The sequence below is a fragment of the Sinocyclocheilus anshuiensis genome, unplaced genomic scaffold (genome assembly GCF_001515605.1).
Source record: "Sinocyclocheilus anshuiensis isolate Anshui unplaced genomic scaffold, SAMN03320099.WGS_v1.1 scaffold70, whole genome shotgun sequence".
Classification (NCBI taxonomy): Eukaryota; Metazoa; Chordata; class Actinopteri; order Cypriniformes; family Cyprinidae; genus Sinocyclocheilus; species Sinocyclocheilus anshuiensis.
Window position 1 is genome coordinate 149,288 of NW_015542377.1, and position 27,999 is coordinate 177,286.

The window sequence follows — 27,999 nt, forward strand, 5'->3', positions numbered from 1 at the left end:
TTGTGAACCCTTCAGAATTTTCTATATTTCTGCATAAATATGACCCAAAAGATCATCAGATTTCACACAAGTCCTGAAAGTTGACAGAGAGAATCCAATCAAACAAATGAGACAAAAATATACACTTTGTCATTTATTTATTCTGGAAAATTATCCAATCTTACATATCTGTGAGTGGCAAAAGTATGTGAATCTCTAGGATTAGCAGTAAATTAGAGTCCATCTGTTCAGAGGTGTTTGCAGTCAATGGGATGACAATCAGTTTTGTTTAAAGAACAGGGATCTATCAAAGTCTGATCATGTTTGTGGAAGTTAATCATGGCATGAACAAAGAGATCTATGAGGATCTCTAAAAAACGATTTGTTTGGCAAAAGTATGTGAATCTCTAGGATTAGCAGTAAATTAGAGTCCATCTGTTCAGAGGTGTTTTCAGTCAATGGGATGACAATCAGTTTTGTTTAAAGAACTGGGATCTATCAAAGTCTGATCATGTTTGTGGAAGTTAATCATGGCATGAACAAAGAGATCTATGAGGATCTCTAAAAAAAGATTTGTTGTTGCTCATCAGGCTGGAAAAGGTTACAAAACCATCTCTAAAGAGTTTTGTTGTCAAAGTCAGATTGTATTCAAATGGAGGAAATTCAAGACCATTGTTACCCTCCCCAGGATTGGTTTACCAACAAAGATCACTCCAAAGTAAGACTTGTAAGAGTCCACGGGGTTGCAATGGACCCCAAGGTAACATCTAAGTAACTAAAGGCCTTTCTCACATTGGCTAATGTTGATGTTCATGATTCCACCATCTGGAGAACACTGAACAACCATGGTGTGCATGACAGTTTTGTGGATAGATGAGACCAAAACAGAACTTTTTGGTTTAAATAAGAAGTGTTATGTTTGGAGAAAGAAAAATACTGCATTCCAGCATAAGAACCTTATCCGATCTGTTAAACATGGTGGTGTTCGTATCATGGCTTGGGCCTGTTTTGCTGCATCTGGGCCAGCATGGCTTGCCATCATTGATGGAACAATGAATTCTGAATTATACTAGCAAATTCTAAAGGAAATTGTCGGGACATCTATACATATACTGAATCTCAAGAGAAAGTGGGTCATGCAGCAAGACAACGACCCCAAGCACACAAGTCGTTTTACCAAATAATGATTAAAGAAGAACAAAGTTAATGTTTTGGAACTGCCGAGTAAAAGTCTGGACCTTAATCCAATTGAAATGTTGTGGAAGGAGCTGAAGCAAGCAGTTCAGGAGGAAGGAGGAAACCCACCAACATCACAGAGTTGAAGCGGTTCTGTACTGAGGAATGGGCTAAAATTCCTACAAGCTGCTGTGAACTGATCAGCGGTTACAAGAAACGTTTAGCTGCAGTTATATATAAATTCTGTTAAAATGGTTATATAATTATTATGTTTATATTATAATATTGTCTAAAATAAGTATTAATTCTAAATTCATTTGCTATCATTAAACTTTACCCAGATATAAAGGAACTAAAAAATAATATATACATAGTACATTTATTTATACATTTTATATATAGAGAGAGAGATTGTAGTGATTGGATGTAATAAAGGCACGCAGTTGATCGTAATATATTGTTGTTATGCTTCCATTTGCCCTGCAGTATGTGAATCTCTAGGATTAGCAGTAAATTAGAGTCCATCTGTTCAGAGGTGTTTTCAGTCAATGGGATGACAATCAGTTTTGTTTAAAGAACAGGGATCTATCAAAGTCTGATCATGTTTGTGGAAGTTAATCATGGCATGAACAAAGAGATCTATGAGGATCTCTAAAAAAAGATTTGTTGTTGCTCATCAGGCTGGAAAAGGTTACAAAACCATCTCTAAAGAGTTTTGTTGTCAAAGTCAGATTGTATTCAAATGGAGGAAATTCAAGACCATTGTTACCCTCCCCAGGATTGGTTTACCAACAAAGATCACTCCAAAGTAAGACTTGTAAGAGTCCACGGGGTTGCAATGGACCCCAAGGTAACATCTAAGTAACTAAAGGCCTTTCTCACATTGGCTAATGTTGATGTTCATGATTCCACCATCTGGAGAACACTGAACAACCATGGTGTGCATGACAGTTTTGTGGATAGATGAGACCAAAACAGAACTTTTTGGTTTAAATAAGAAGTGTTATGTTTGGAGAAAGAAAAATACTGCATTCCAGCATAAGAACCTTATCCGATCTGTTAAACATGGTGGTGTTCGTATCATGGCTTGGGCCTGTTTTGCTGCATCTGGGCCAGCATGGCTTGCCATCATTGATGGAACAATGAATTCTGAATTATACTAGCAAATTCTAAAGGAAATTGTCGGGACATCTATACATATACTGAATCTCAAGAGAAAGTGGGTCATGCAGCAAGACAACGACCCCAAGCACACAAGTCGTTTTACCAAATAATGATTAAAGAAGAACAAAGTTAATGTTTTGGAACTGCCGAGTAAAAGTCTGGACCTTAATCCAATTGAAATGTTGTGGAAGGAGCTGAAGCAAGCAGTTCAGGAGGAAGGAGGAAACCCACCAACATCACAGAGTTGAAGCGGTTCTGTACTGAGGAATGGGCTAAAATTCCTACAAGCTGCTGTGAACTGATCAGCGGTTACAAGAAACGTTTAGCTGCAGTTATATATAAATTCTGTTAAAATGGTTATATAATTATTATGTTTATATTATAATATTGTCTAAAATAAGTATTAATTCTAAATTCATTTGCTATCATTAAACTTTACCCAGATATAAAGGAACTAAAAAATAATATATACATAGTACATTTATTTATACATTTTATATATAGAGAGAGAGATTGTAGTGATTGGATGTAATAAAGGCACGCAGTTGATCGTAATATATTGTTGTTATGCTTCCATTTGCCCTGCAATCTTTAATTGCTCTAGACTAGAGTGAATGATCTCATACCATATCAATAATAGTTGCCAATTATGCATACTGCAAGAGCTTAGCGGACAAATAACAGACCTGATGGAGCCTCTTCTCTCTCTTAATGATGATGAGACATGAGTTGGACAGTGATGGACTTTCTTCTTCTTCAGTCTGTTTTACTTATGGCACAGTATCAGCTCTTCAGTATCTCTCTTGCACTGACATTTTATCTCAGAGAACATCCAAATTTCTAACTGACAGTAAGCCTCTTTTAATCAGCCTCCTATTTCATGGTACAAGCCTGAGTAAGATTTAATATGTGCTTTATTTTGATAAAGTAAATCCAGTTATTATCAGAGCCTGGAGACGTACAAACACCAATATCCTACCCTGAGCTGATCTAAACCAATAACCAAAATGCCAATAATGTAAAGTAGATTGATTTCAAGTCCCAACTGGTCTCTGAACTGCCCCTCCAGCTTCCAATTTACAATTTGGTCAGGTCCAGAAAGCCTGGTGTGGCTACAGTCAGCAGAACTGAGATGATACATGTGTTTTTTTCCTGCACATTTTGAAATGAGGTTCTTAGTCACCCTATCATTGGTCTCATCTGTTTGTCTAATTGAATCTGCGCTCTCTCTCTCTCTCTCTCTCTCTCTCACACACACACACACACACACTGTCTCTTTCTTTAGTGGCTCTCCTAATGACAGGCCATCACTCCCTCCTCGCTACGGGCACTCAGTGAGATGCAATTCTGCCATTCCCATCTGAGAATCCATCTTACTCTACTCTTTAAATCTCATGCCCTTCAGGGTCTCAACCCCCTCACCACCATCTCAAACTCGCTGCCTCACTAAGCCAGGATGACAGGCGTTAGAGAGTTGTGGCAGGCCAGCGTCCTGTACAGCCTTTCATACCTCTTAGGGCCCAGAGGAGCTGTTGCCACGGCAATGGGCTGACAGAATGCTCAGTTTTGTAGGCAGCGTCTCCCAGAGCCCAAAGTCAAGGTTTGGGAGAAGAGGTTCATTCATCAAACCTAAATCAGTTTTCTGCTTTCACAGTCTCTCATCATTGAATTCCTCCCATTGCCATACCCTACTTCTTATTTGGTTGATGTCTGTCGGCTTAAAAGTTTAAAATTATTTAAAACTTTACCATTCTGATACCTAAATTATATCTGGTGCTGTTTGTCTTCTGTAAAGGTCGCCATGACTTCCTACTGATATTTAATTTCCACCTTTTTATTGTATGATGACATCCTCTTTGAATTATTAATGATTTGAACAAATTTACTACTGAATGTAATTACTGAAAACAGTTAATCTACTATTTATACATATATATCTATAGCTATACAGAGACCAGCAACCAGCACACAACAAATAAAAATGTTTTAATCAGTATTTCTATCTAAATTATCAATCAAAACTTTAAGGCTTGTACGATGTTTTAATGATTTTGAAAGAAGTCCTTTATGCTCAAGGCTGCTTTTATTTGCTCAAAAAAAAAAAACAGTAAAAGAGTAATATTGTGAAATATTATTCCAATTTAAAAGAACTATTTTCTACTTTAATGTGCTTTGAAATGTAATTTGTTTCTGTGATGGCAACACTGAATTTCCAGCAGCCATTACTCCAGTGTTCATTGTCACATGATCTTGCTGATCTGGTGCTCAAGAAACTGTGGAAACTGTGATAATGTTTTTCAGGATTCTATTGCTGAATAGAAAGTTCAAAAATAACGCCATTGATTTCAAATAGAAATCTTTTGTAACAATGTCTTTGTATAGTTTGACAGAACGCTCAGTTTTGTAGGCAGCATCTCCCTGAGCCCAAAGTCATAAGAAAGATTTATAATACATATTTCCAATTAAATTATAATACAATATCTCCAATTTTTGTATTATCTCATTATTACTGATTGGAGTATGTGAATGAATAATAGCACCTTGATTTGATTAGTAATAAAATAATAAATAATGATCAATATTTCTCAATGCTGGAACATCAGTTAATTACAGGAATAGTTCATCCAAAAATAATTCTGTTACAAGCAGAAGAAAGAAATTCTTAAATGGGTGATTAAATGACAACAGAATTTTCATTTTTGGGTGAATTAACCCTTTAAGAATGAGGCATTAAAAAACAGCAAGCCACACCCCTCCATGGTAGTCCCCCAATATCAATTTTCATAAAATAAAATTCAGCCTCAAAAGGCACCATTTCCTCAGAATGACCCCTTTCTCTCCAGGATGATTCACAAAACTCAGCTGCAGCTGCATGCACTTAGTTTAATGTCTCCAGTTAGCACTATGCGTATTTCTAATTTTCTTATCATTGTTCATTGTTTCCACATATATAACCATAAACTGCGAATCACATCTTGTATAATGAGAAAGAAGCTAAGAAAGCTTGACAAAGACTTTCCAAACAGAACAAGAGTGGAGATTATCCAATCAGTCAGTCCACAAACATAATTAAAACAATTAATCTGATCAAGTCTTATCCTCCAGGAATACATAGCCTCATTGCTATGAAAAACACACATTACACATAATGCCCTGAAAGACACAGTAAACTGTACCCAAAATCAAGTTAAACAGTTCACTGTTTTCAACAAAGCAACACAAGCAGCAACGCTCTGCTTCTTGTGTATCAAGCAGCAGCTCATATATCAAACTGAGGGAGTTTGACATCAATAGCTTTATAGTTTGCCACTCGGGATGACGGGTCTCCCCCTTGTGACAGGAAGTGTTTCCATGGTAGCACTTTGAATTAACAGAGGATCGCAGTGTCAGAAAGCTCTCATCATTTAGTACACTGAGATCATGCTGGTCAGTGGACATGTGTCTGTATGTGTCAAACAGCATTTGGATGCTCTGCTGCTGTGAACTCACAGGCGATGTGTCAGAGACAGTGTGAAAAATTCGGCAGCGGCCCCCACATCACTCTCAGCTCTCAGCCGAACTGAAGACTGCGTGGAATATCAATCACAAGACGGAGAGAAAAGTCCACATAAGGCTCCGCACAACATGAGCCTGTGGCTCAGCCTTTTATGGGGAAGTAGATAAGGCATATGCGCAAATAGTTTTTGGAGTTTCAACAGACTTTATTATGTGTGCGGAGGATGAGAGCCACATTAGTGCCAATGCACTTCATTAGAACTTCCATTTAATACTTTGGAGAGCTCTATCAGCTCTTCTTATAATTATGGGCTTTAAGAACATGGTTCTGTCTGTCGGCACTTTGAGGTGAACTCTCTTTAACCGGCGTTCTGAGCTAAGAGTCTTAATTAGGTCGCTATTGATGATTAGCGGGACATCATCACAGAAATGGGTCAATGGCAAATAAGAGTGTCCACAATAAAAAAAGGAAAAATCTTTCCTAGAAATTTACTTTTTGTATTCATGTTTTGTTACAATTTAATGACTTACCATAGTGTAACTTGAATACACCTTGGATAATATTTGGAATACATAAATGTACACATCAAAAACTTTAACACAATAAAAAAGCATTTTTACAAATATTATGAATAATAAATTAATAAATATCAATACATAGATTTGCTCCATATCACATTTTACGAGCTGAGCTAATTTTGCCATGTCATTAATAGATCATATTATCTGATATTTTAAAAGACTAACCTTGTCACACAGTCATGAGGGTCTGCAGGCATTTTCCCTATGATATAATTTCCTGTTTTTCCTGTCTTGTATGTCAACACATGACTTTGTTGGTCATACCACTTATTATTTGGCAGAGAAAGTAGCGTAAGCAGTTTTATAGAAAAGTTTAAAGGGGTCATATGATGCGATTTCAATTTTTCCTTTCTCTTTGGAGTGTTACAAGCTTTTGGTGCATCCGCACCGTTCTCAAGCCCACCGGCCTCCGCTCACTCTAGCCCGCCGGCCGTTCCTCATTCTAGGCCCCGGCCTCTGCTCACTCTAGCCCGCCGTGTGTGACGCTGTGTTTCATTGTGAAAGCGAAACTACTTTGTTTGGCCTTCCAAAAATGGACACGACTAGAAATCAGTGGTTAAGTTGTATTTACAACACTGTTCCAGAACACTTCAACCCAAATATTCAGATGTGTGCAGCACATTTTATGGAGGACTGTTTCCTGATCCTGGTAGAGTAGACTACAATGCCGGCTGTTCCCAACTTTAAGGTTTTTTCTTCTGCTATGTCTAGAATTTCATTCTCAATATTTCATTTTGATACCAGGAGAGTTGTATCAAAACGAAATCATTTTGTATCAGTTGTATCAGGGTTGTATCACAAAAGGTGTATTTAAAGAAAAAATCTATAATGATGGATTTGTTTCTTGCAAACACAGAATTTTTCACTTCCCAAAATGATAATGATGAACTGGAGTCATGTGGATTGCTTGTAGATTATCATGATGTTTTTATCAGCTGTTTTAACTATATTTCTGACGGCACCCATTCACTGCAGAGGATCTATTGGTGAGCAAGTGATGTAATGTTTCTCCAAATCTGTTCTGATGACGAAGTAAACTCATCTATGTCTTGAATGGCCTGAGGGTGTTAAATTTCAGCAAATTAAAATTTTTGGGTGAACTATTCCTTTAATAGATTCAGACAAAAAAAACTGTGCCATGTCATTAAAGAGGTCCTATTATGCTTTTTCACTTTTTCAACTTTAGTCTGTAATGTTGCTGTTTGAGCATAAACAAGATCTGCAAAGTTAAAATCAAGACTTTGTAAAAGAGCATAATAGGACCCTTTTAAACCCAATATAACATATTAGTCTAAGATAAATCTAAGATCTAAAATATTTTGTCACAATACTAGGCCTACAAATATATATATAAAAGTGAAAGTGAATATATATACATGGTATCACCAAATGGTATTGCAAAAATAATGATTTTATGGAATGTGTTTAAAATCGGTTTCTCCGAACACTCCCTGTCTGTCACTGGTTGACAAACAAATAGTCCCGCCCTAAGCTCACACTATTGGTTGAGTCAGTTTGATGTGTCAGGCAGGCTGTGATGCTTAATCAAACCGAGCAATGGTTTGATAGGGCCACAAAGCCACAGTGTTTCTACTTTTTTCGGGGAAATTTTATATATAGTTGTCTCTGTATATTTAGGGGGTTGTATTTTGAAATAAAAAAGAAATTACACACTTCAGCTTCAAATGTACAACTAAAAGCCTACCATCTGCATGTGGTTCATTTTCTTGCTGCCCTCCCATGAGGTTAAGTCTGCATCTATGCACTCAAGCATGTATGCACACAAGTCTGTTTAAACCAGTAAGTACTCCAATCGTTCGGCTCATTGAGACATGCTATGATGCTCATTGCCAAAATGCATAGTATTCCAGATTGATCCTTGTGTAACAAATGTATCCCTGCTCCATTACAAGTGCAGCACTTCACAAACAAAGCAAACCCACACCTGACCTTTTCAATGTACAGAGACATTAATTTCAGCTCAGCTAATGTGGCATGTTCATCCTTAGGACAACATCACCAAAGGGAGAGCCAAAGAGAAGTAGGTAATGAGAGGTTATTGATTGAGGCTTTGTGTCTGCTTTTCATTAGTGGCTGAGTGAGTGAAGACCAGTGACTGTGGAAAAGGTGGGCAGAAACAGTGGTATCCCAATGACCCTCAAAGGCTTTCATCCAACGTTTTAATCAGAACTGTTCTAAAGACATACAGGCAAAAGAGTGAGTGTTAAGTGAGGTAGTCTACTTCTTCAAAGAACCACTGCTATTCTCAAAGCTACATTCAACCTGCTGCTGACTAGTCTGAGAAGAGGTGCATCAAGGACTTATGTTAGTCAAGATTTCTTTTTTTTAATACCTCGTTAAAAATAAACTTTATGCACTTATTCCTATGTTGGGAATATTCTGGAGGATATGCAAAGGGACAGTTTGTCAAAAAGGAGTGTTTCAAAGAAGAAAATGTCATCAATTTACCAATTTATACAAATCAAATTTACTATTACTATTCTATTTACTATTACTATTTACTATTACACAAACAAAATTTACTATTTACTATTTTCTCATAATATTACTTTTTATGTCTTATGGTACCATTGCAATGTAGTCAGAGCACACAAAGGAGCAGGTGCTACGCACAACCAGCACACTACAAATAATCATTTTTATATCAGTATTTCTATCTATACTGCATATACAGTACACTCCCGTTTAAAACTTTGGGTCAGTAACATTTTTTTAATATTTTTGAAATAAGTCTCTTATGCTCATTAAGGCTGCATTTATTTGTTTAAAAAACAGTTATATTGTAAATACTATTACTTTTTTTAAGGTTCTCTATTTTAATATAATTTAAATGTAATTTGTTCTTGTGATGAAAGCTGCATTTTCAGCAGCCATTACTTGCTTAATGCATCCTTATTGAATCAAATTTATTTTGGGGAAAAAATATTATATGCCAATGGGATAACAATAAAAAAAACATCTAAATAGTAATATCTATATTGTTTGTTGATATTCAGATTTGTTTAGTAAACAAGACAACAATATAGAAAAAGAAAAAATACTGAAAAGGAATATTATTATTTACCCTGCTTCCTCCTTATTACTTCATTGTGACTAGGCCAGGTTTCTGAATCCAAACAGGCATCACTGACATGCAAATGTGGGCAGTCATATGTTAATGTATTCATCTAGCTGATGTCAGAAAGTTATTAAAGTTACAAGCCATTCTTGCAGTTTAGTTTCAATAGATGGTCTATTTGGAGTGGGACGAGACGTTTTGAGTTCTGAAACTCTAATTTCACGGACAGATCAAGGAAAATTCATGATATCTGAAAGGCCCCTTTAAACCATTTACCATTTACCAAGACATATTACAAAACTGACGTAAATGGATCTGCTATCTATCGTTTTCTTGAATCATCTGAATAAGCAATAAATCATTTGGTTTCTGGAATATGACTGGAGATTAAATCTGCCAAAGGCTGAAATATAAATGTGAACGTAAAAGATTACGCTGTCTCCTCTAAGGCTTTGACAGCTTGTTTGGTTTGACAGCAGCGTCTCTATTCTGTATGAGATGAACCACAGAGGGACCAACAGATGATAGGTCCTCAGAAGCTTACTATGTAATCATCCTCCTAGTGCCCACAGCTTCAAGCATTACTTGTTGCACTCAAGCCTCCGATTTCAGGTACTCTGCAAAAATGTGCCATACATAATAGGAATATGGGGCGTGTCTGTTGCTTTCAATCCTCAAACCCCTCAGTGGCTTGTGAGAGATGATAGGACAGAAGAAGCGGATCAAGTGGGGGAGAATTTTTGCACTGACACTTGTTTTCATAGCTTGCTCTCTACTCATCCATAATTCATGATCATAAAGTGATTTCTTGCTGCCTTCTCCCTGATGCCCCACTCCCCTTCAGACCAGTGAATGACGGATAGATGGAGAAAGCACAAAAAAGAGCAAGGAAAAGTGACAAAGACAGATAGTGAGAGAAAATGGCTGCTGTCACGCATGACCTCAAAAACAAAAGGGTTTTTAATTACCTGAACTGTAGAGAAAACATTTACAAGACTATTCTCTCTCTAAAGGAAATATATGGCATGAAGAACAAGAAAAGGCTTCTCTGGTGCATTATAAGTGTGATGGGAGATATAGTGTTAGTTTCCGCTCTCCCTCTCTCTCTTCCTCCCTCTGTTTCTCTGCTCCCAAGCGGCGGCGTTCTGATGGAAACAGACGTCACACAGGCACTGCAGGTCTAATTTGACTCATCTGTGTGAGAACAACCAGCAATCAGGCACCCCATCCCGTTTCTCTCAGTCCTGTTGCCCCATGGGACACATCCATCTACACACTGACTCAACACTGCAACAGTCCAAAATGTTTACATCAACCTAACCGCTGGAGCTCAGGAAGGTTGTGATTCAGGGCGACTAAAGCAGTCCAACACGGATTCACATGAAAAAAAAAACACATGATTAATGTGCAATGATGATCAGTTGCTCATTGCTCCACTGTGTGACTCCAACAGCAACAAATAATCTAGACATAGCAACATCTTGTTCACTGTATCACAAGCTGTCATTTCAAAGCAGCTGCTCTTTTATGAGATGGAAAGTCTTACGTCACAAAATGTTTGTACTGTTTTTTTCCAAATAGTTGATCATTTGTCAGTGCATATTAAATACATTTAAAATCCTAATAATTATAAAACTTATCATTGAAATTTATGCAAGAAAAATATATTATTTTAATATGATTTTAAAGCTGCAGTCCATAAGTTTTGCCTCTTTGTCGCCATCTCTGTTTGAAAACCTGCAATTGCAGCTTTTTGCGGCATTATCTTCCTTGTGTGGGTTGTGTGGCGGCACAGCCCCAGTGCGGATAAATCTAATGTTTTGAAGAGTATGTGTGGCAGTCAGTCACCGCACTGGTGTGGATATTGTACTTTGCACTCACAGATTCTAGCCTACGTCTTGGAATATATGACTCAAATAAGCATTTTCACCAGATATTGTCATCTGAACAAGTAAGTAACAAGTCTGGCACTTTTGTTTTGACTAACTGAGGGAAAAAACATTACAATAAATCGCGCTACCAATGGTGATTTAATCTAAAGATTGGTTAGCTCATATCACATCAAACCGTGCAAATGATTATTATTGTTATACTTTATTCTCAAATTATTAATGTTAACAACATCAGCATTGCGTGACTATGTGTGTATTAGCATGTAGATTTCAATATCTGTACAGTCTAATATCTAATTTAAAATATCTTTTAACCCAAAAAGCAAACTATGCTCCCTTCGAACTGGTTGTCTTTAAAATACAAATCTTGTGAAATCCCAGGCTAACTGTAATCAGAAGCACATTTAAAACTGGAATATAATTTAATTTCTTTCACATGTGTTTAACATACACATAATCCTTTCTGGATTACAATCTACCATCAAAATGATACATTTAATTATTCCAGCTGCTGTGATAAAAGGCTATAAACGATCCGCCACCTGCAGGATCCTCAGTCACATGCGATAGCCTAGTAGCCGGGACAACTTCTTTATGTTTACAGAAGTGACAACCAAAAAAAGTTACGGACTGCAGCTTTAAATATAAGAAAAAATACAATTAGATAAGTATTATTACAAATTATTTGATCTTCAGAGAGAATCATAGATTTGGTTTCAGGTGATATTTTGCGAATTTCATCTACAAATGATCAAGAAATTTAGCTTTAACACCCTAAAATCACTATAATAATGTATTACGCGCTCAAGCCATCTTCCTGCTGTCCTCATAACATATATTTGATATATTTAAATATAACCTCATTTAGCATGTGACACAGTTCCTCTGGGCTGCACTGGAAGCAAAGAGGGCCAGCCTGACACTCATAGTAAATATAGGAGACCTGTTTTTTTTTTTTTATTCCCACTGGAACAAAATGGAGGAGAATGGTCGTCTGACTGTGACAGAACCCTAAATGGTGCTGAAATATGGCCGAAATGAGGACCAAGTGTCTTGTTTACGAGAAAAAGGGTCTCTAATACTAGGTTAAACTCTAAAAAAAAAATACTGGACAGGAGGTTAGCTACACAAGAAACAACTAGGTAGGACAACAGAGTAATCCTGAGAATTAAAACAGTGTACACAGAAACTACGTAGGCACAAACCTAAGTAGGCACTCTGGAGGCCATGAAATTTTAAAGTTATATTCTGATGCACTAAAATCCTTTAAGGCTAGAAGCACTCTCTTTTAAAAGCATCTATGATCTTGTTTCATCAAGTGATATATCTAGATGTAGCATTCCTCTGTTCATACCACAGAATGATATCATATGGGTTTGTCCAAAATAATTTTATGCTGTTGGGTAAAAGAGCACTGTATGGGTTTTGAGTCATAGTGAGTCAGCCGAATAAGAAACATGGACATATCTTCAAGCATTTCTCTGGTGTGGCTTGATTAAACTGTTTCACCAAATCACTGCTTGCAATGCATGGAACTGCAGTGCAGCATATTTGGACTTGACTAACACCAAAACAGCTGATACTTTGTCATACACTTGTGTATGAAAAGTGTAATGAAACTAATCCAGGGTGACAGTTGAGTGAAGAAATGTATCATCCTGTGGGACCAGAGACCAAGAACTCTACAATGCACTGCAATGGGGTAACTGTGTCATTTTGTATTGGGCTGCTCATATTACTTTCCCTCTTGTCCTTGATAACTGAAAGTTTGTCTGGACTTGTTGTCTGAAGGTTCCCTATGGAGTCTTTTCTATTGCATGTCCTCTTTCCCTCATTGCTGGGTGGTCACAGTGTTTTAGTCCTCAACCTTTGCAAAAAGAGGGATCTTAAAATCAGCCTCAGGAAACATGCACAAAAGTAGCCTATCACAGTTTTGTCATCTGGGTCTATGAAAAAAAACAAAAAAACAATTGTGTCCAAGAAAAGGAAAAATCTATTAACAATTGTTAGTAATTATATCTTCATATAGTTGGTTTCATGTGGTTTTGAAAAAACATTTTCAACAAAAGTTTAAAATAAAATGATGTGGTATAACCAGTACAGAGTAAAAGGCATAAAGGTCATAAAAACTAAAAAGCTTTTAAATATATTTTTCATGTTGAAATGCATTTTTACTAATACCACAAATTATTAATTCATTAATATTATATGTTTTTGGGGGGTGGTGGGCTGTACAATATGATATTTTACAACCAAAACTAACTTTTCCATTTCATAAAAAGGTAAAATGATCTGATATTTTACACACTTATGAAGGTATTGGGCCCTCTCTATGATATAATTTCCTGCTTTATGATTCTTTCACTGCATGTGAAAGAATCATAAAAGGGGGGGGGGGCCTTCATTTTGAGGGATGTAAAAAACTACAATAACTGTATTTCCATAAAGGATTACCATTCACCACAGGTTTCACCTTGTAGCACAAGACTTCTTCAGCTAAATTTTTTATTTATTTCACACAGACTACACACAGTCACACACTGAAAAAAATCTGTAAAAGTAGGGCACAATGTACTATATTAATATGAAGGAATTTCCCATAGATTTTTTTACAGGTGTTTTACCTGTATTGTGAATTTTGCACTTCATTGCGTTGTGTTTTCGAGTTAACGGAAATGTCTGTAAAATTAGTGGATAATGTCAATTTTTTATTTGTCATTTTTATTTATTTATTTATTTATTTACACAGTGTACAACAGCTGGGTGAATTATGAGCTACTCACACACTGAAGAGTGAGGAAACCAAAGAATGAGAAAGGAAAATAATACATGGATAAATAAATACATAGATAGATAGACAGATGGACAGACAGACAGATAGTGTGTGTGTGTGTGTGTGTGTGTGTGTGTGTGTGTGTGTGTAAAAGTGTGCTGTAAATGCAAGAACCAATTAAGCTTGTATTCAGTTTCTTCTGATTATTAGCGTGCTCATATTTCAAACCTATTTATATGGTTTAAAAGCCTTAATACTTTGCTGCCAATAAATGATACAAATATTCATAAAATGATAAAAATATATATATACACAAGTTGGTTTTTATGATGCTGTGAATGTGATTTTCTAACATTTCACGCAAGTTTAAAAAAAAAAAAAATCGTATAGTGCTCACCTTTAAAAAAATAAGGTGTTGTGGTTTTGTCAGTCCTCAAACTTTCCACATTAAGGGTGGAAATAATAAAAGCACTGAATATCACATCCTACAGACACATGGACTCTACTGGAACAGTTCTGCAATAACATCTGTCTGCACCTTCACTACTGTTACAGTATTGTGTATTAATGCATCTTTTAATATTTCATTTTATTATTTCACTGGAATATGACATCAAATCATTAGCAAAACTTTGCAGAAGCCTAAGACTTGCACAAGTAGGCTAGATGCCCCTGAAAAGTCTGTGGCGGTGCAACTAGGTTTATTTTTATTATGCGAGTTAAACACATATGAGCTGTATTGACGTTGTTCAGTATTAATAGAAGTGTAAAATGCGGTCGTCGATCTTTGACGCACATGAACACAGCGCCCCGATGAGTTTGGGAATTCATGGTTTATATTTTGCATTTCATTCTTGACAGGTAAGAGAAATGTTTTCAGCAGGACTATAAAAATGTTATACAGCAGCGCGGTTGCTACAGCAACGACTGACCCGACGATGGATAAAACGCAGCAACATCAGTTTCATCCATCACATCCATGAAATCCACAGGAGAAAGGCAACGGATACAGTAGCGAAAAATGGCATTTCGGTATTTTTTAGGAAGATATTAAAATGAGGCTCATGCATGGGTCGAATAAAAATGGTTGAAAAGAGCAACAATACATTCAGTCGTTGTATTAAAGCTAGTTACATGGAGTGAAGCTTTAGGAAGAGATGAAGCCTTCAAAAACTTGAGAGTCCAAAAGGGATAACAGCGTCCCCATCTCGTCCATTCAAATCTCACACACAAATGATTCCAAGAACACAGATGCCTATTAAAGCGAAACACTCGACATGATTTATAAACAAGTTGCATGCGATGCTTATTTCGCGTCTTACCTGGATATAAACGGGTCGCTTCAGCCAGATCCACGGTATCAGACCCCGTGCCATGCTTGAAACACCACATTTCACAGCACTAACCTACCACAAATACATCATTAGTGCACGGCGAAATCCATTTAAATCATGACAAAACACAAATTAAAGCGACCAACGTCCTTTACCAAGCCAAGGTCTTTCTCGCCATGAGGAGAGAGGATGATGAAGAGTCCGCGAGGCTCCTCAGGCGCCGCACCTCACGCGCGATGAGCAACATCTGCGCTCGCATCCACTGGATGAGCTCGCGTTCACCAGCACGAGACCACGCGAACTACTCTAACATTTTATAACAATGTGATAAAGTCTGAGGAAGTTTGTGCACGTTTATGGGGCTTTGGTGATATTAGTCGCCTGACAAAAAAAAAAAAAAAATTCCGGATATGAGGGTTCACGCAGGTGGACTAATGCGAGCGGCTGGTCACCAGTTTTTCTCCAAATAAGGTCAGATCAGCGTGTGAAACTCTGTTGCACAAAAATCTCGCCTTTCTAAACATTTTACAATGAATACATACGAACTGAAATAACAATAAATACACTACATGAAATATAATTTACTACTAGGGTTTGCACTGGGTTGTCACACACTATTAAATAACCAAATCATCCTTGTGTAAAATACTTTAGTAACTAACCTCAATCACATAACAAATAGTATTTTTAAATAAAAAATTATAAATTAAATAAAAATACTACAGTCTTTATAAAGTATGAATAAAATCATAGGTGGCTAAAACAATTTTACTATACACTGTAAAAAAAAATCTGTAAAAATAGGGCACAATGTGCTGTATTCATTTTTTTTAGTGTCTATAACGCTACATATGTCTATTGTAACACTGTATGTTAAGAAAAATGGCAGCCAGAACACATTTGGAAAACTTCCTGCCATACAGAAAACAATAGATTTAAACTTATTCTACAAAATGTCTGCCAACAGCAAACACTATAATAAAAACCATAGCACGTTATTACTATCAGCTCTCACAGATCTTGAGATGCTGTCAGTGGTGCATATAGACTTTACACATTTTCACACTTTAAGACACATTAAATGAAAAACAGAAAAGAAATATAGCACATGGTGCATCCCTGAAGACAGGGAGTTTTTTATTTGGTTGTCATTTCTGCTGCTATACATAGTACTCAGCTGAGACCGAGAGGCACCGCATCATACAACAGTCAAGAGCCTATGGCCCTTTCACTAAGTCTGTTAGAGCTTATATCTCAGCTTTACAAATAATCAGAAAGAAAAAACAGCCTTAATAATGAGAAAATGTAACCTAGTTACAAAAAAGACAAATGTTTATATTGGGATTCATTTGTTTGTTGTGTGCTTGATTGTGACTGTATTACAATGCTAATTATTCTGTTTATGTACACATGTACACAAAAGTTTACTATAATGCAAATCAAGCATATTCACACATCCGTCAGCAAACTCAAGAGTCCTTTGAGCTTATTTTAATTTATGTTTTACAACAAAAATAAATGAGCACATTTTACATGATCACACAGGGTTTATATGACAACAAAAAAAGAATAAACCTGCCCATAGTCATATTATTTTTACTGCCAGGTCAGTTTCTGTCGAGGTGGTCACTGAGAAGCCACATCTGAGTACTTGTGTCTCATTCCACCTCTGCCACATGGGCTACCTCCATTTCCATGGTCTGGATGATTTCTGGTGCCTCTTCCACTTTAACTGAAGCCTGCTGTGCCAGGACGAAGTTCACAACTTGCATAATACTCTGATCAGACAACGTGGCCACGGTTCCCTCACTCATAGCCTGCATGGCCTCCACAGTTTCTTCTGTGATGAGAACGGTCTCTATTTCCTCTGTGGTGGGAGGCTGTGGAGGCTGGAGTTCAGGGGGCAGCTCAGAACTGAGGATGCTGACGGCGTGCTCCACCTGCGTGCCTTGGTTGTGGAACTGCAGAGTGTCCTTCTCCAGCATGATCTTACCGGGCAACTGATCACCGTGGAACTTGGCTATGTGTTTCCGCAATGTTCTGGCGTCTATGTGGGCCTCCTGGCACAACGGGCACACGTAAGGGCGCTCGCCTGTGTGAGTGCGAACATGGCGCTTCAGCGAACGAGCATCAGCCCATGCAACACCACAGGTCAGACACTCAAAGGGCTTCACTCCTAAAAAAAAAAAAAAAGAGCAGCATGACATCTGCTATACTCAGCATTTCAAGTGGCTGACACACAAACCAAAATGTCAGCAGACAGTAGAATTGCCACAAACAAGCATGAAAGTGTGTAGGATGTCTGATTAGACTAAACATCTCAACAGGATGATGACTGAATCCCAATAATGACTCATGTTGATTATTTCCTGTTTGCTGGGTCAGTACAGAGGCATGCAGTGCCACCTACAGCTGAATTGCAGATGTGCAGATTAGGAAATCTTTTTATTCAAATCATAATTTGCTTTGGGTGACATGCTTTAAACAATGTATATTTTGGGGGGAGTATTTTTAGCATTTAGTACTATGTGTGGGGGGGGGTTACTTTGGATAACATGTATACTATGTATGTATGTATGTATATATATATATATACTATATAATTTACACACACACATATACAATATATATATATATATATATATATAGTTTATATATGTAAATTATTATTAGTGGAGAAATAAAGCTGTTTTTTGGAAATAAGAAAACATTTATTATTATTCACAAAAATAAATTTTTTTGCTTGGCTCCTGATTGTTCACAAAAAAGCTAACAAAAAAACAATTTTGTAAAATTAAAAACATATATATAAAAATCTAAATCAACAACAACATAGTTGTCTCAGAAACAAGCATAAAGTCATAGTTTTGACAGTATTCTTCCCTTTCCCTTTTTTAAATATATTTACAACTCTCTTTATATATATTATTGTTTTGGATGAAACGGTTCCTAAATCTGCATGTAAATTATTTATTATCATTCTACAAAACATGCGTTTATGTATGAATTCTCCACTCACCCTGGTGATTATTCATGTGGCGGCGGTACTCCCTGAGCTGCGTGAACTTCCTCCCACAGTGTTCACACTCTCTCTCCAAGTTCTGCTTCACTCTGCCCTTCTTTCCATGAGTGGCTTTCTTGACATGCCGTCTGAACAGGGCCTTCTCAAAGAACTCCTTCCCACACACATTACACCTGCCAAAAGGACAAAACACACAATTTAGTTTGACATCTACCTCTAACAAGTGCTAGTGTCTCTCTAGAGTTCAGATATTATATCATACAGATTATAATTCCCATGACAGGCCCTTTTCAGATTTAAGGTCATTTTTCTTTCAGTCTAAAAAATTATTCTTTAGAGTAATGATAAAAATAAAATGTCATAATAAAAATATAATAATTTCATTTTCTTCTTCTCTCAAGAAAATTGAGACTTTCAAAACACCCCTCTAAGACATGAACTATTTTACTCTCACCTGAAGGGCTCTGCAACGGTGTGTGATTTGACGTGCGAGTACCAGTCCTTCTTCCAGCTGTAGCATTTGCCGCAGACCTGGCACTGGAAGGGCTTTAAGCCTAAGTGCTTATTCATGTGCTGCTGCAGGTCTTTTGCTTCAAAGAAACTCTTATCACAGCTATAATGAAGGAACAAAACGAACAAATTAAGGAACAAAATCATTATATTGACAAGATGTGTGAATAAAAGTCTAATGGGGTGTTTAAAGAAAACAGTTGTGTGCATGTGTCGAGGAATAAGGCACTCACTGAGAACAGTGGAATGAGCGGACCTCAGGTCTGGGCTGATGTTTCTTGAGGTGTTTGCTCAGCCCGGACGCACGGTGAAAAGATGCTCCACAGGTTGTGCATAAGTACTTTGATTCACCTGTTAAACAAACTGCTATTATGAACTGCTCATTTAGCATTTATCTTAATGTTACAAACAGTGTAATAGAACTACATTAAAACTAAGAGTGTACGTTTTTGCTCAGACAATAATTTGACAACTTTTTACTAAATAATCTTAAATTTGGGTTTAGGTATAATTCAATAATTTGGTTCATACTTCGAAAACATGCTGAATTCTAACAGCAACTAAAAGTGTCCATGCTGGAATCTGGGGTTGGTGGAATTTTACAAATAAAAACATTTTACTGAACATAAACCTAATAGACCTCTTAGATCATTAAAACTGAAATAGCTAGGAATATTTAGGGTTAATTTCAAACACATAAAGACAGTATTTATCTACATCAGGAACCAGTTCCAGATGTCAGGCACCTACAATGGTTGCCGCATTCAAGTCCAGACATCTGTTTACTTGCACATTCTGTCATTTAAAAACAGCACACTAATTCTAATTTTTTTATTTACAGAATTTATCCAGCTTTTTGCCATGTCTTTTAACCAGCTTATTAATGAATTTAATGCTTTTTATCTGTATTTTACTTTTATTTTTCATTTTTAAGTTTCTTTCTTGCTGGTATTACAATGTAAAGCACTTTGAATTACCATTGTGTAAGAAATGTGTTATATAAATAAACTTGATTTACTTAAAGTACACTCCCGTTCAAAACATTTGGGGTAGGTAAGATTTTTGAACGTTTCTAAGAAAAGTCTCTTATGCTCCCCATCACTGCCTTTTAACTGTACAAAAATACAGTAAAATGAAATATTATTACAGTTTAAAATAATAAAAACAATTTTAAATAATACATTTATTTTAATTGTAATTTAATTTAAAATAATAAACAGTTTAAAATAAAGTATTTTTTTTCCTGTGATGCAAAGCTGAATTCTCAGCAGCCATTTACATATTCATCTGACACAAGTAAAAGGAGTGTGTGTACCTGTGTGAATGCTTATATGCTCCTCCAGGCTTCTCTTGGTGACAAAAGATTTCTCACAGACAGTGCACTGAAATCTCTTGAGGGAGTCGTGCAGCGCCTGGTGCATCTTCAGGCTGTGCTTGGTGGCAAAACTCTTCCCGCAAACCTTGCATGCGTGTGGCCTCACCCCCGTGTGGTTCAGCATATGAATGCGCAGGGAATACAACTTGGGCAGAGTCTTGCCACAGATGTCGCACACAAACTCCCGTTTGGTGCGGTACCTCATCTGACCTTCTGACCCCTGAGAATCTTCTGGGGCCATGGCTCGTGTCATGCTGGCTCTCTGGGTCTTCTGATGCTTGTGACGGGCCAAATGTGCACGGAGCGAAGCTGCGTACTGGAACTCCTTATTGCAAATCTGTGCGGTCAAAAGAAAAGTCAGAAAAATATCCAAAATGCATAAAGATCAGGCTAGAATTATTACTTTTTATTCAGTCCAAGGGTACATACACTGCACTTGAAGCTGCGAGTCTTCTCGTGCTTCAGAGCATGCATGATGAGGGCGTACCGCCTCTGGAACACCAAGCCGCACTCGTTACACGCGTGTTCTCTCTCCGCAGCTCCTCCTGGGTCTCCCTGCAGTGTGTCCTCCTCCACAGTTTCTGGCTGGTCTGCAACAGGCTCAGGTTCCTCTGCTAAAGCAGCTACGGCATCAGAAGTTGCCTCCAGGTTTGTCTCTGAAAACTCATCAGGATACTTCTTCGCAGACTGAACCGGTCGGCCTCTCCTGACAAATCTCTGAGGTGTCTGGGGACACAGTGTGATTCTAATAAGACAATCTGGCTGACTGCCTTTGTGCAGATTTTTCCCCATCCTAATCCCTGGCTCATTGAACAACATCATAATATTAGATTCAATGATAAATAATAGTGTATATTATGATGATTGAAAAAAATAAATAAAATAAAATCTAGTTTGAAAAACGCATGACCCAGGTTTTTGGCTGCACTATGGTATTTTAATGTTTTCATTTTGATTTTGAAAAATATTTATACCATTCTCAAGAAAAGTTTAAATTTAACAACTGTGGTGAAAATATATAACAACATTTAAAAATGTAGAATAACATTTTACTTCAAATAATACATAAGAGAGTAAACATCTAAAAATATTTTTAAATATATTTTTCAAGGTAAAAAGCTTTTTTTTAATATTTACAAATATCCTAAATTATCCTATCCTATCATAAATATAAGTAATACGTTTTTTTCTCACAAGTTTCTGTTTCTCCGTGACTTGGCATACAATGGTTTTTCAAATATTACGTAATAAGCGGTGAAGCAGTTTTGTTAAAATACATTTATCTAAGAAATAATAAATAATTTGATTTTACTTCACATAATACATGAGTCATATCTAAATTGTTATACTTATAAAAATTTCAAAACATATTTTTCAAGGTAAAACCTTTTTTGTTTTTAACAAATATCATGAATTATTCACACAGTTTTTTCTGCATGTTTTCTGCAAGTTTCTGCATGTTGGCACATCACATGACTTTGCTTAAAATACATTTTTTATGTAATAAATTTGATTATGCCATTATTTATTATTGTTAATTTATTAATTACTTAAGGTTTTGGTTTCAAGAACTTCTTTCTTTTAATGAAGACTGTTTTCTCATAATGATTTTAAGACACGATATCAGGACACCAGGCTTTGCAAGGCTGCATTGGATGCACTCCTGAGCACCCTTTTAAGCCATAAAATGACAGATGGGCCACCCTGCGGTCTTGTGGACCTCACAGATATGCCAAGTCCAAAAGGGCACCATTTGGGACAGGGCCATCGTCATATTTACAAATGAATCTTATGTCGAGTGAATGGGAGTTGCATACCTTCGTAGGAGGTGAGGTGCTTTCCTCTTCCGTCTCAAGTCCCATATGAAGACGAACATACCCTCCTTCCTTCACAGATCGTTTTCTCAGGTATCTCTTGTTGGAATCCATGCATTCCTCTTCTTTTTTTGATTCATCCTCAACACCCTCCATCTCCTTGGGCTCCTCCTCTGACGGAAAAGGAGGAGGTGGTTCCTGTTGCTTCACTTTAGGTGGTCTTCCTGGCCTCCTTTTCACTGGTGCAGGGGCTGGCTGTGGCGCTGCTGCAGGCTCAGGTTGGCGTGTTGGTTCAGCCGCCTGGGGCTCATCCTGCACAGCAGGTGGCACTGCTGCAGCTAAATGCACAATCTCAGAAGCATCCGTTTTGCCAGAATCCACGCTAATAAGAAAGGCTCCCGTCTGCATGCTCTCTGCGACAGGTGTGTCACCAACCTGTGGCTCCTCTACAGACCAACAGGCCTGTACTACAGCCAGGGACTCACCTGAACCTGCCTGGCCAGAGTGAGTGACCAGAGTCATGGTCTCGCCCTCCTCTGCATGGCCACTGTGGGCCACCATGGCAAGAGACTCCGCTGAGCCAGCCTGTCCGCTATGAGTGACTACAGTCATCGTTTCTCCATCTACGGTCGCACCAGCAAGCAATGCCAGCGATTCAGCCGTCCCGATTTCACTTGCGATTACAGCCAGGGACTGTCCTTCTTCAGGCGTGCCTTCACACTGCATAGTCACAACATAGGTTTCGGAGGCGGTGGGTGTTACTGGCTGAGGGGGCGCAGGTTGGTTGGATACCACAGTGTGAATGTCTTCCCTCTGGTAGACCATCAGCTTCTGCTCTTCCACTTTCTTATGCACAGACTCGCAGATCTCAAGCACTTCCGCCATCAGTAAATGCCGTGCCAGTGTGGCTACTTCTGCCATCACACAAAAGTTGAAGGTCAGATTGGAGGTGTAGGCAAAATCCAGTAATGGCAGAAAACTGGCCTTGCTGAAGCCTGTCAGGTAAAACAACAAAAGAAACAATGGCATTTCAAATACATATAATATTCTCAAATAACACATCAATAAATTAAATGGTTAATGTTCTCACACTAATTACAAACTAGCTAGGGAGCTGCCTATCTAGCCAGTATTTTACACATTGTGTTTGACTGATGTAGATTTTTTTGACGGCCATTGCCAGTCTGTAAAATAAACAGATTTTTACTTTAGACAGCAACCTCCTAATCCTTTAATCCTAGGGATTCAACAGAGGATTTAACTGCTGGATTCGCTATCATTTGCAAGGTTTGTGGAATTAAATATTTAATACTTATTTAAATGATATGATTGTATATTTGTTGAATGTTCAAGCTTTTTTATCAGACAGAACTGTTAAGCCAGTAAACTAATGAAGACATGGGCACTCCTGTGCACCCGCGTTCAGGCACTGTCAAAACAAAAGACCTGCGTTCGTCACTTATCAGACAAACAGAAAAACTTTTCCTAATAGTGGTTGACCGATTAATTGTCATCACAGATGTGCTCCCAATGTGAAGATGCATGTTCTTTATCCCAGAATGCACTGCAATTTGCTCAGTATAAAGTTGAATCCAAAGTATGTATTGACAGATAGAACAGTGTTTCTTTCAATTAGTCACTTTGAGGTCACATGGTCTGGATGATGTCTATGGAAACAGAATTCTGATGCAGCTCACTGGAGTTCGGAACAGAGATTATATTTAAATAAAGCAATAAGCCCCAAGAAGCCGTGGTTTACAGTGAATTTATAACAGCTAAGGGGCATTGTTAGGCACGACGCGAAGCGAACCCCCTTAGCTGTTATAAATTCACTGTAAACCACGGCTTCATGGGGTTTATTGCTTTTATAAAGCGGTTATTCCATATACGTAGTAAGGTTTCACAGAATAAAACAGAGCAAATAAAGTGTAATGATATTAAATCCTCAGAAACAGTTGTGGTGCCAACAAAGTGGTTGCCGAGCAACACACAGAAGTAAACAAAGGTGTATTATGTTTATATATCGTTTTGCGATATTATCGGCCGATATGAGCCTGTCGCAAATATATAGGTATCGGCAAATATGCCGCCGATATGCCGCCGATATGAACATTTACTTTTACAGAACATATAACGCATTTCACATGAAATTCTGCCATGATTCCAGTTCCAAGGGAACGTACACGTTACATTCAAAGGGCATTAAAGTGCGCGAGACGTGAATTTATATTGTATTTATTCACAGAGGTATATTATGTCACACTTCACACTTCTCTAGTAAGTTTCGTCTGTGTGTGAAGACAGTAGCGCAAATCCGTGAATGAATGTTCCGAAGTGAAATAAACTTCAACAGAATAAAGTTGAATGGAATTTAATTGAATTAAAGCTGAATAAACTTCAACTTTACTGTTCAGTGCACTGATGTCAGACTCATTTTGGATAAAGTTTATTGTTAAATTGTTAAATGCCCTGCCTCCATTACGTATCTCTGTCACGTCATTATAAGTGTTTGATCACCACATTTGAGTGATCATTGCAAAAAATGTGTTTATGTATATATATATTCTGTTTATGTATATACTGTATTCTATATATAGTACCAGTCAAATGTTTGGACACACGAATGGGGAAAGTGTCCAAACTTTTGACTGGTACTGTACTATAATATACACAAAGAATATCGGCCGATATATCGTTATCGGCCCTTTTTTTACTCCCTAATATCGGTATCGGCCCCAAAAAACCCATATCGGTCGGGCTCTAATTATGTTTGTAGTGTAATTTACAACAGCTTCGAATGCAGCTCAACCAATCAGAATCAAGGACCGGAACTATCCATTTTATAAGGCATAGTTTACCCAAAATCGAAAATTCTGTTATAATTTGCCCACCCTCATGATGTTCCAAACCTGTAATGACTTTCTTCTGTGGAACATAAAAGATGATATTTTGAAGAATGTTGGTACATTTAGGTGCAATTTAGGTACCACTGACTTCCAATGTACGGACAAAAAAAAGAAAATGATTTCCCCCAAATTTCGTCTTTTATGTTCCACAGGAAAAGAAGAAAGAAAGTCATACAGCTGTGGAACAACATGAGGGTGAGTAAATAATGACAGAGTTTTCCATTTTGGGTGAGCTATACCTTTAAATACTTCATATCATTAAACACAAACCCTTAAATCGATTTGTCTTTCAGTTTGTTTCATTATTTCAATCTACAGCATGCTGCATTCTTCTCACCAGAGAGGTCAACGACAGCTTCATGACTGGACATAGCACCCTTTTCCACAAAGAGCTCGTAGAAATAATCGCTGCAGGAGGCCAGGACAGCTTTATGTGTGCGATACTCCTCACCCTCAATGAGCAGCGTGATATCACAGAACTCATTATTCAGTCGCTGCTGGTTCAACTTGTCCAGCATCGTCTGCCCATGCTTCGGTAAGAACTGCTTGACAATTCCCTTACTGTCCACCTATAACAATGCATGAAGGAGTAATATAATATAATATCATTATCATATGCATTAACTTTTAAAACTTATCTATAAAATATAAATGATATTTATACATTTAAAATACATTAAAACATAAAATGTAATACTTGTATTTGTATTCATTGTTATTTAGTATAAATAATATTTAACAACATAATTGAAATTGATTCCAATATCCTCATCTTTTAATATCAAGATACTATTGTACCCAGAATACTGTCAATTAAATTCAAAATTTGAAGAAACAAATTTTGATTCAGTGACACTGTAAATGGCATACTATACTTACAAACACCAATTCGTGTTTATCAGGTGCACTGGACTGCTCCAGATCCAAATCATCATGTGCCTCATTGTCCTCTTCCTCACTGGCACAGGCGGAGGTCTTTCGTCTTGCTTGCCGGACAGCTGCTTGTTTTGTGGCCTCTTCAGCGTTGCCTCTCACCTTCTCCTGCTTGCTTTGGCAGTGACTGCACTCTCTGATGCAATCCTTCACCTGCTTCAGCACACCTGTCATAAGACGATTAGGTTTAGGCTACATATAATAACAGAGTTTGTCTCAAAAACCAATAAATTACATCCATTTTTTCCAATGAGATTAATAAAGCATCTATCCATCTCACTGTCTCATTTATTAATATTAATATATGAGGATTTTTATTGCCTGTTCTATTTAAGAAAACGCCATGTTAAATTCATACACAATCATACTTGGACAATAAAAAGCTATTCAGAGTATGATCAGATCTACATTATACATACAGGGGTTGGACAAAATAATGTGAACACCAATTATTATAGGTTAATATCATCTGTGTAAGCTACAGTGAAAAAAACAAACACTGCGGATATGTTTTAGTTATCTTTCCATTGGGTGAAACGTATCACACTTCCAAAAACAACAAATCATGGGAGCCCATTTAGCAAGATCATCTGTAACCTTAATAGCACAAATGTTGCGTTTTAAGAACACCTGTCTTTATGATTATGACTGTGCACACAAAGACGCCATCGACAAATAAGAACAGTAGGTGAAAACCGAAAGTGAATGACTGGGACGTTTGGGATCAGTATTTTATTACAGTTTTTATTACCATTATTACCATTTAAAATAATGGTTTTCTATTTTAATATACTTTAAAATCTCATTTATTTCTGTGATGCAAAGCTGATTTTTCATCATCATTACTCCAATCTTCAGCGTCACATGATCTTTCAGAAATCATTATCAACCAATATTGATAATAAGTCAGCATATTAGAATGATTTCTGAGGGATCATGTGACACTGCAGACTGGAATAATGAAGCTGAAAAATCAGCTTTGCATCACAGAAATAAATCAGATTTTAAAGTACATTAACATAGACAACCATTATTTTAAAATGGTAATAATATTTTCCAATATTACTGTTTTTTCTGTATTTTGGTCAAATAAATACAGCCTTGATGAACAGAAGAGACTTCTTTAAAACACATTAAAAATCTTACTGATCCCAAACTTCTGAACAGCAGTGTATATATGTATGTATGTATGTATGTATGTATATATACGCTCTTTTGTAATATCTTTATCAATGACACTATCCAGCTGTAACGTTATGTCCTTGTCACATGCTTGACATATACTGTCAAGAAACATCTAAGCGCTTCAGAACTGCGTGACATCAGTCTGGAAAACTGTGCGGTCATTACAGTTGTGATTACTGTACCTCTCCACCAGTATTTCTGGGAGATAATTTCCCATGTTTGCTGCTGGTTGAGGTGTTCCCCTCCGGACGTGATGTGCGCCTCCGTGATGAGTTCCTTCCGTCTCTCGGCCTGCAGCACCACTTCAAGCTCCGTGAATTCATCCAGGCCTTTCTGCCGCCTCTGGTAATAAAGAATCCCATTGCGCACTATGTAACACGCGGCAGCTTTTCGGATCTTTCTCTTGGTGTTGCCGTGCGTGCCCGGTGCGTAAGGCTCACGTTCATCCGTCAGGTAGCGTTGGATGGCTAAGTAACTCTCCTCGCTCGACATAACCCCGATTAATGAAGCTCACTCAACAAAAACTACACTCATCGGCCAGTGAGAGGTGTGTAGGACCATAGATATGTATAACATACAGTCTATGGTATAAATACATATCAATGTGTAGGACAGTCACGGTAACAGCAAGCATCAAGTGTTACATTCAGTATTAACAAAAGTGAAATTCTTGCTCTGCATGATCAACCAGCTCGCTTAATTAATAATATATTAATAAGTCAAATATTTTGGCATTACGGTTACACGAAAGAAAGAAATAAGGGAAAAAGAAAACATTAA

General features: G+C 37.3%; 1 protein-coding gene and 1 pseudogene across 2 annotated transcripts; both read right to left on the reverse strand.

Annotated features, from left to right (window-relative positions):
- The window catches only part of LOC107692435 (protein FAM69A-like), a 25,603-nt pseudogene extending 9,882 nt beyond the window's left edge, over nt 1-15,721 (reverse strand).
- Nucleotides 15,722-16,939: 1,218 nt separating this feature from the next.
- LOC107692345 (zinc finger and BTB domain-containing protein 11-like) lies at nt 16,940-27,760 on the reverse strand. 2 transcript variants are annotated; one of them, XM_016491329.1, is made up of 10 exons: nt 27,402-27,760; nt 25,981-26,201; nt 25,553-25,670; nt 22,199-23,190; nt 20,811-21,107; nt 20,322-20,718; nt 19,240-19,357; nt 18,951-19,109; nt 18,494-18,669; nt 16,940-17,650 (listed from the first exon to the last, which is right to left on the reverse strand). In XM_016491329.1, exons 1-10 carry the CDS (start codon nt 27,709-27,711, stop codon nt 17,133-17,135), a joined length of 3,306 nt encoding a protein of 1,101 aa, XP_016346815.1. In that variant the 5' UTR covers nt 27,712-27,760; the 3' UTR covers nt 16,940-17,132. The 2 variants fall into 2 exon arrangements, with proteins under 2 accessions (XP_016346815.1, XP_016346814.1); XM_016491328.1 differs by having other exon boundaries at nt 25,439-25,670.
- Between the last annotated feature and the right edge of the window lie 239 nt (nt 27,761-27,999).

Coding starts and splice junctions, on each gene's coding strand:
- LOC107692345 (XM_016491328.1), bottom strand. CDS start 27,711: ATGTCGAGCGAGGAGAGTTACTTAGCCATCCAACGCTACCTGACGGAT. Junction 21,108..22,198: donor GCACCTCACCTCCTACGAAG/GTATGCAACTCC, acceptor CTGTGTCCCCAG/ACACCTCAGAGATTTGTCAG. Junction 20,719..20,810: donor CTCGCAGCTTCAAGTGCAGT/GTATGTACCCTT, acceptor TTGACCGCACAG/ATTTGCAATAAGGAGTTCCA.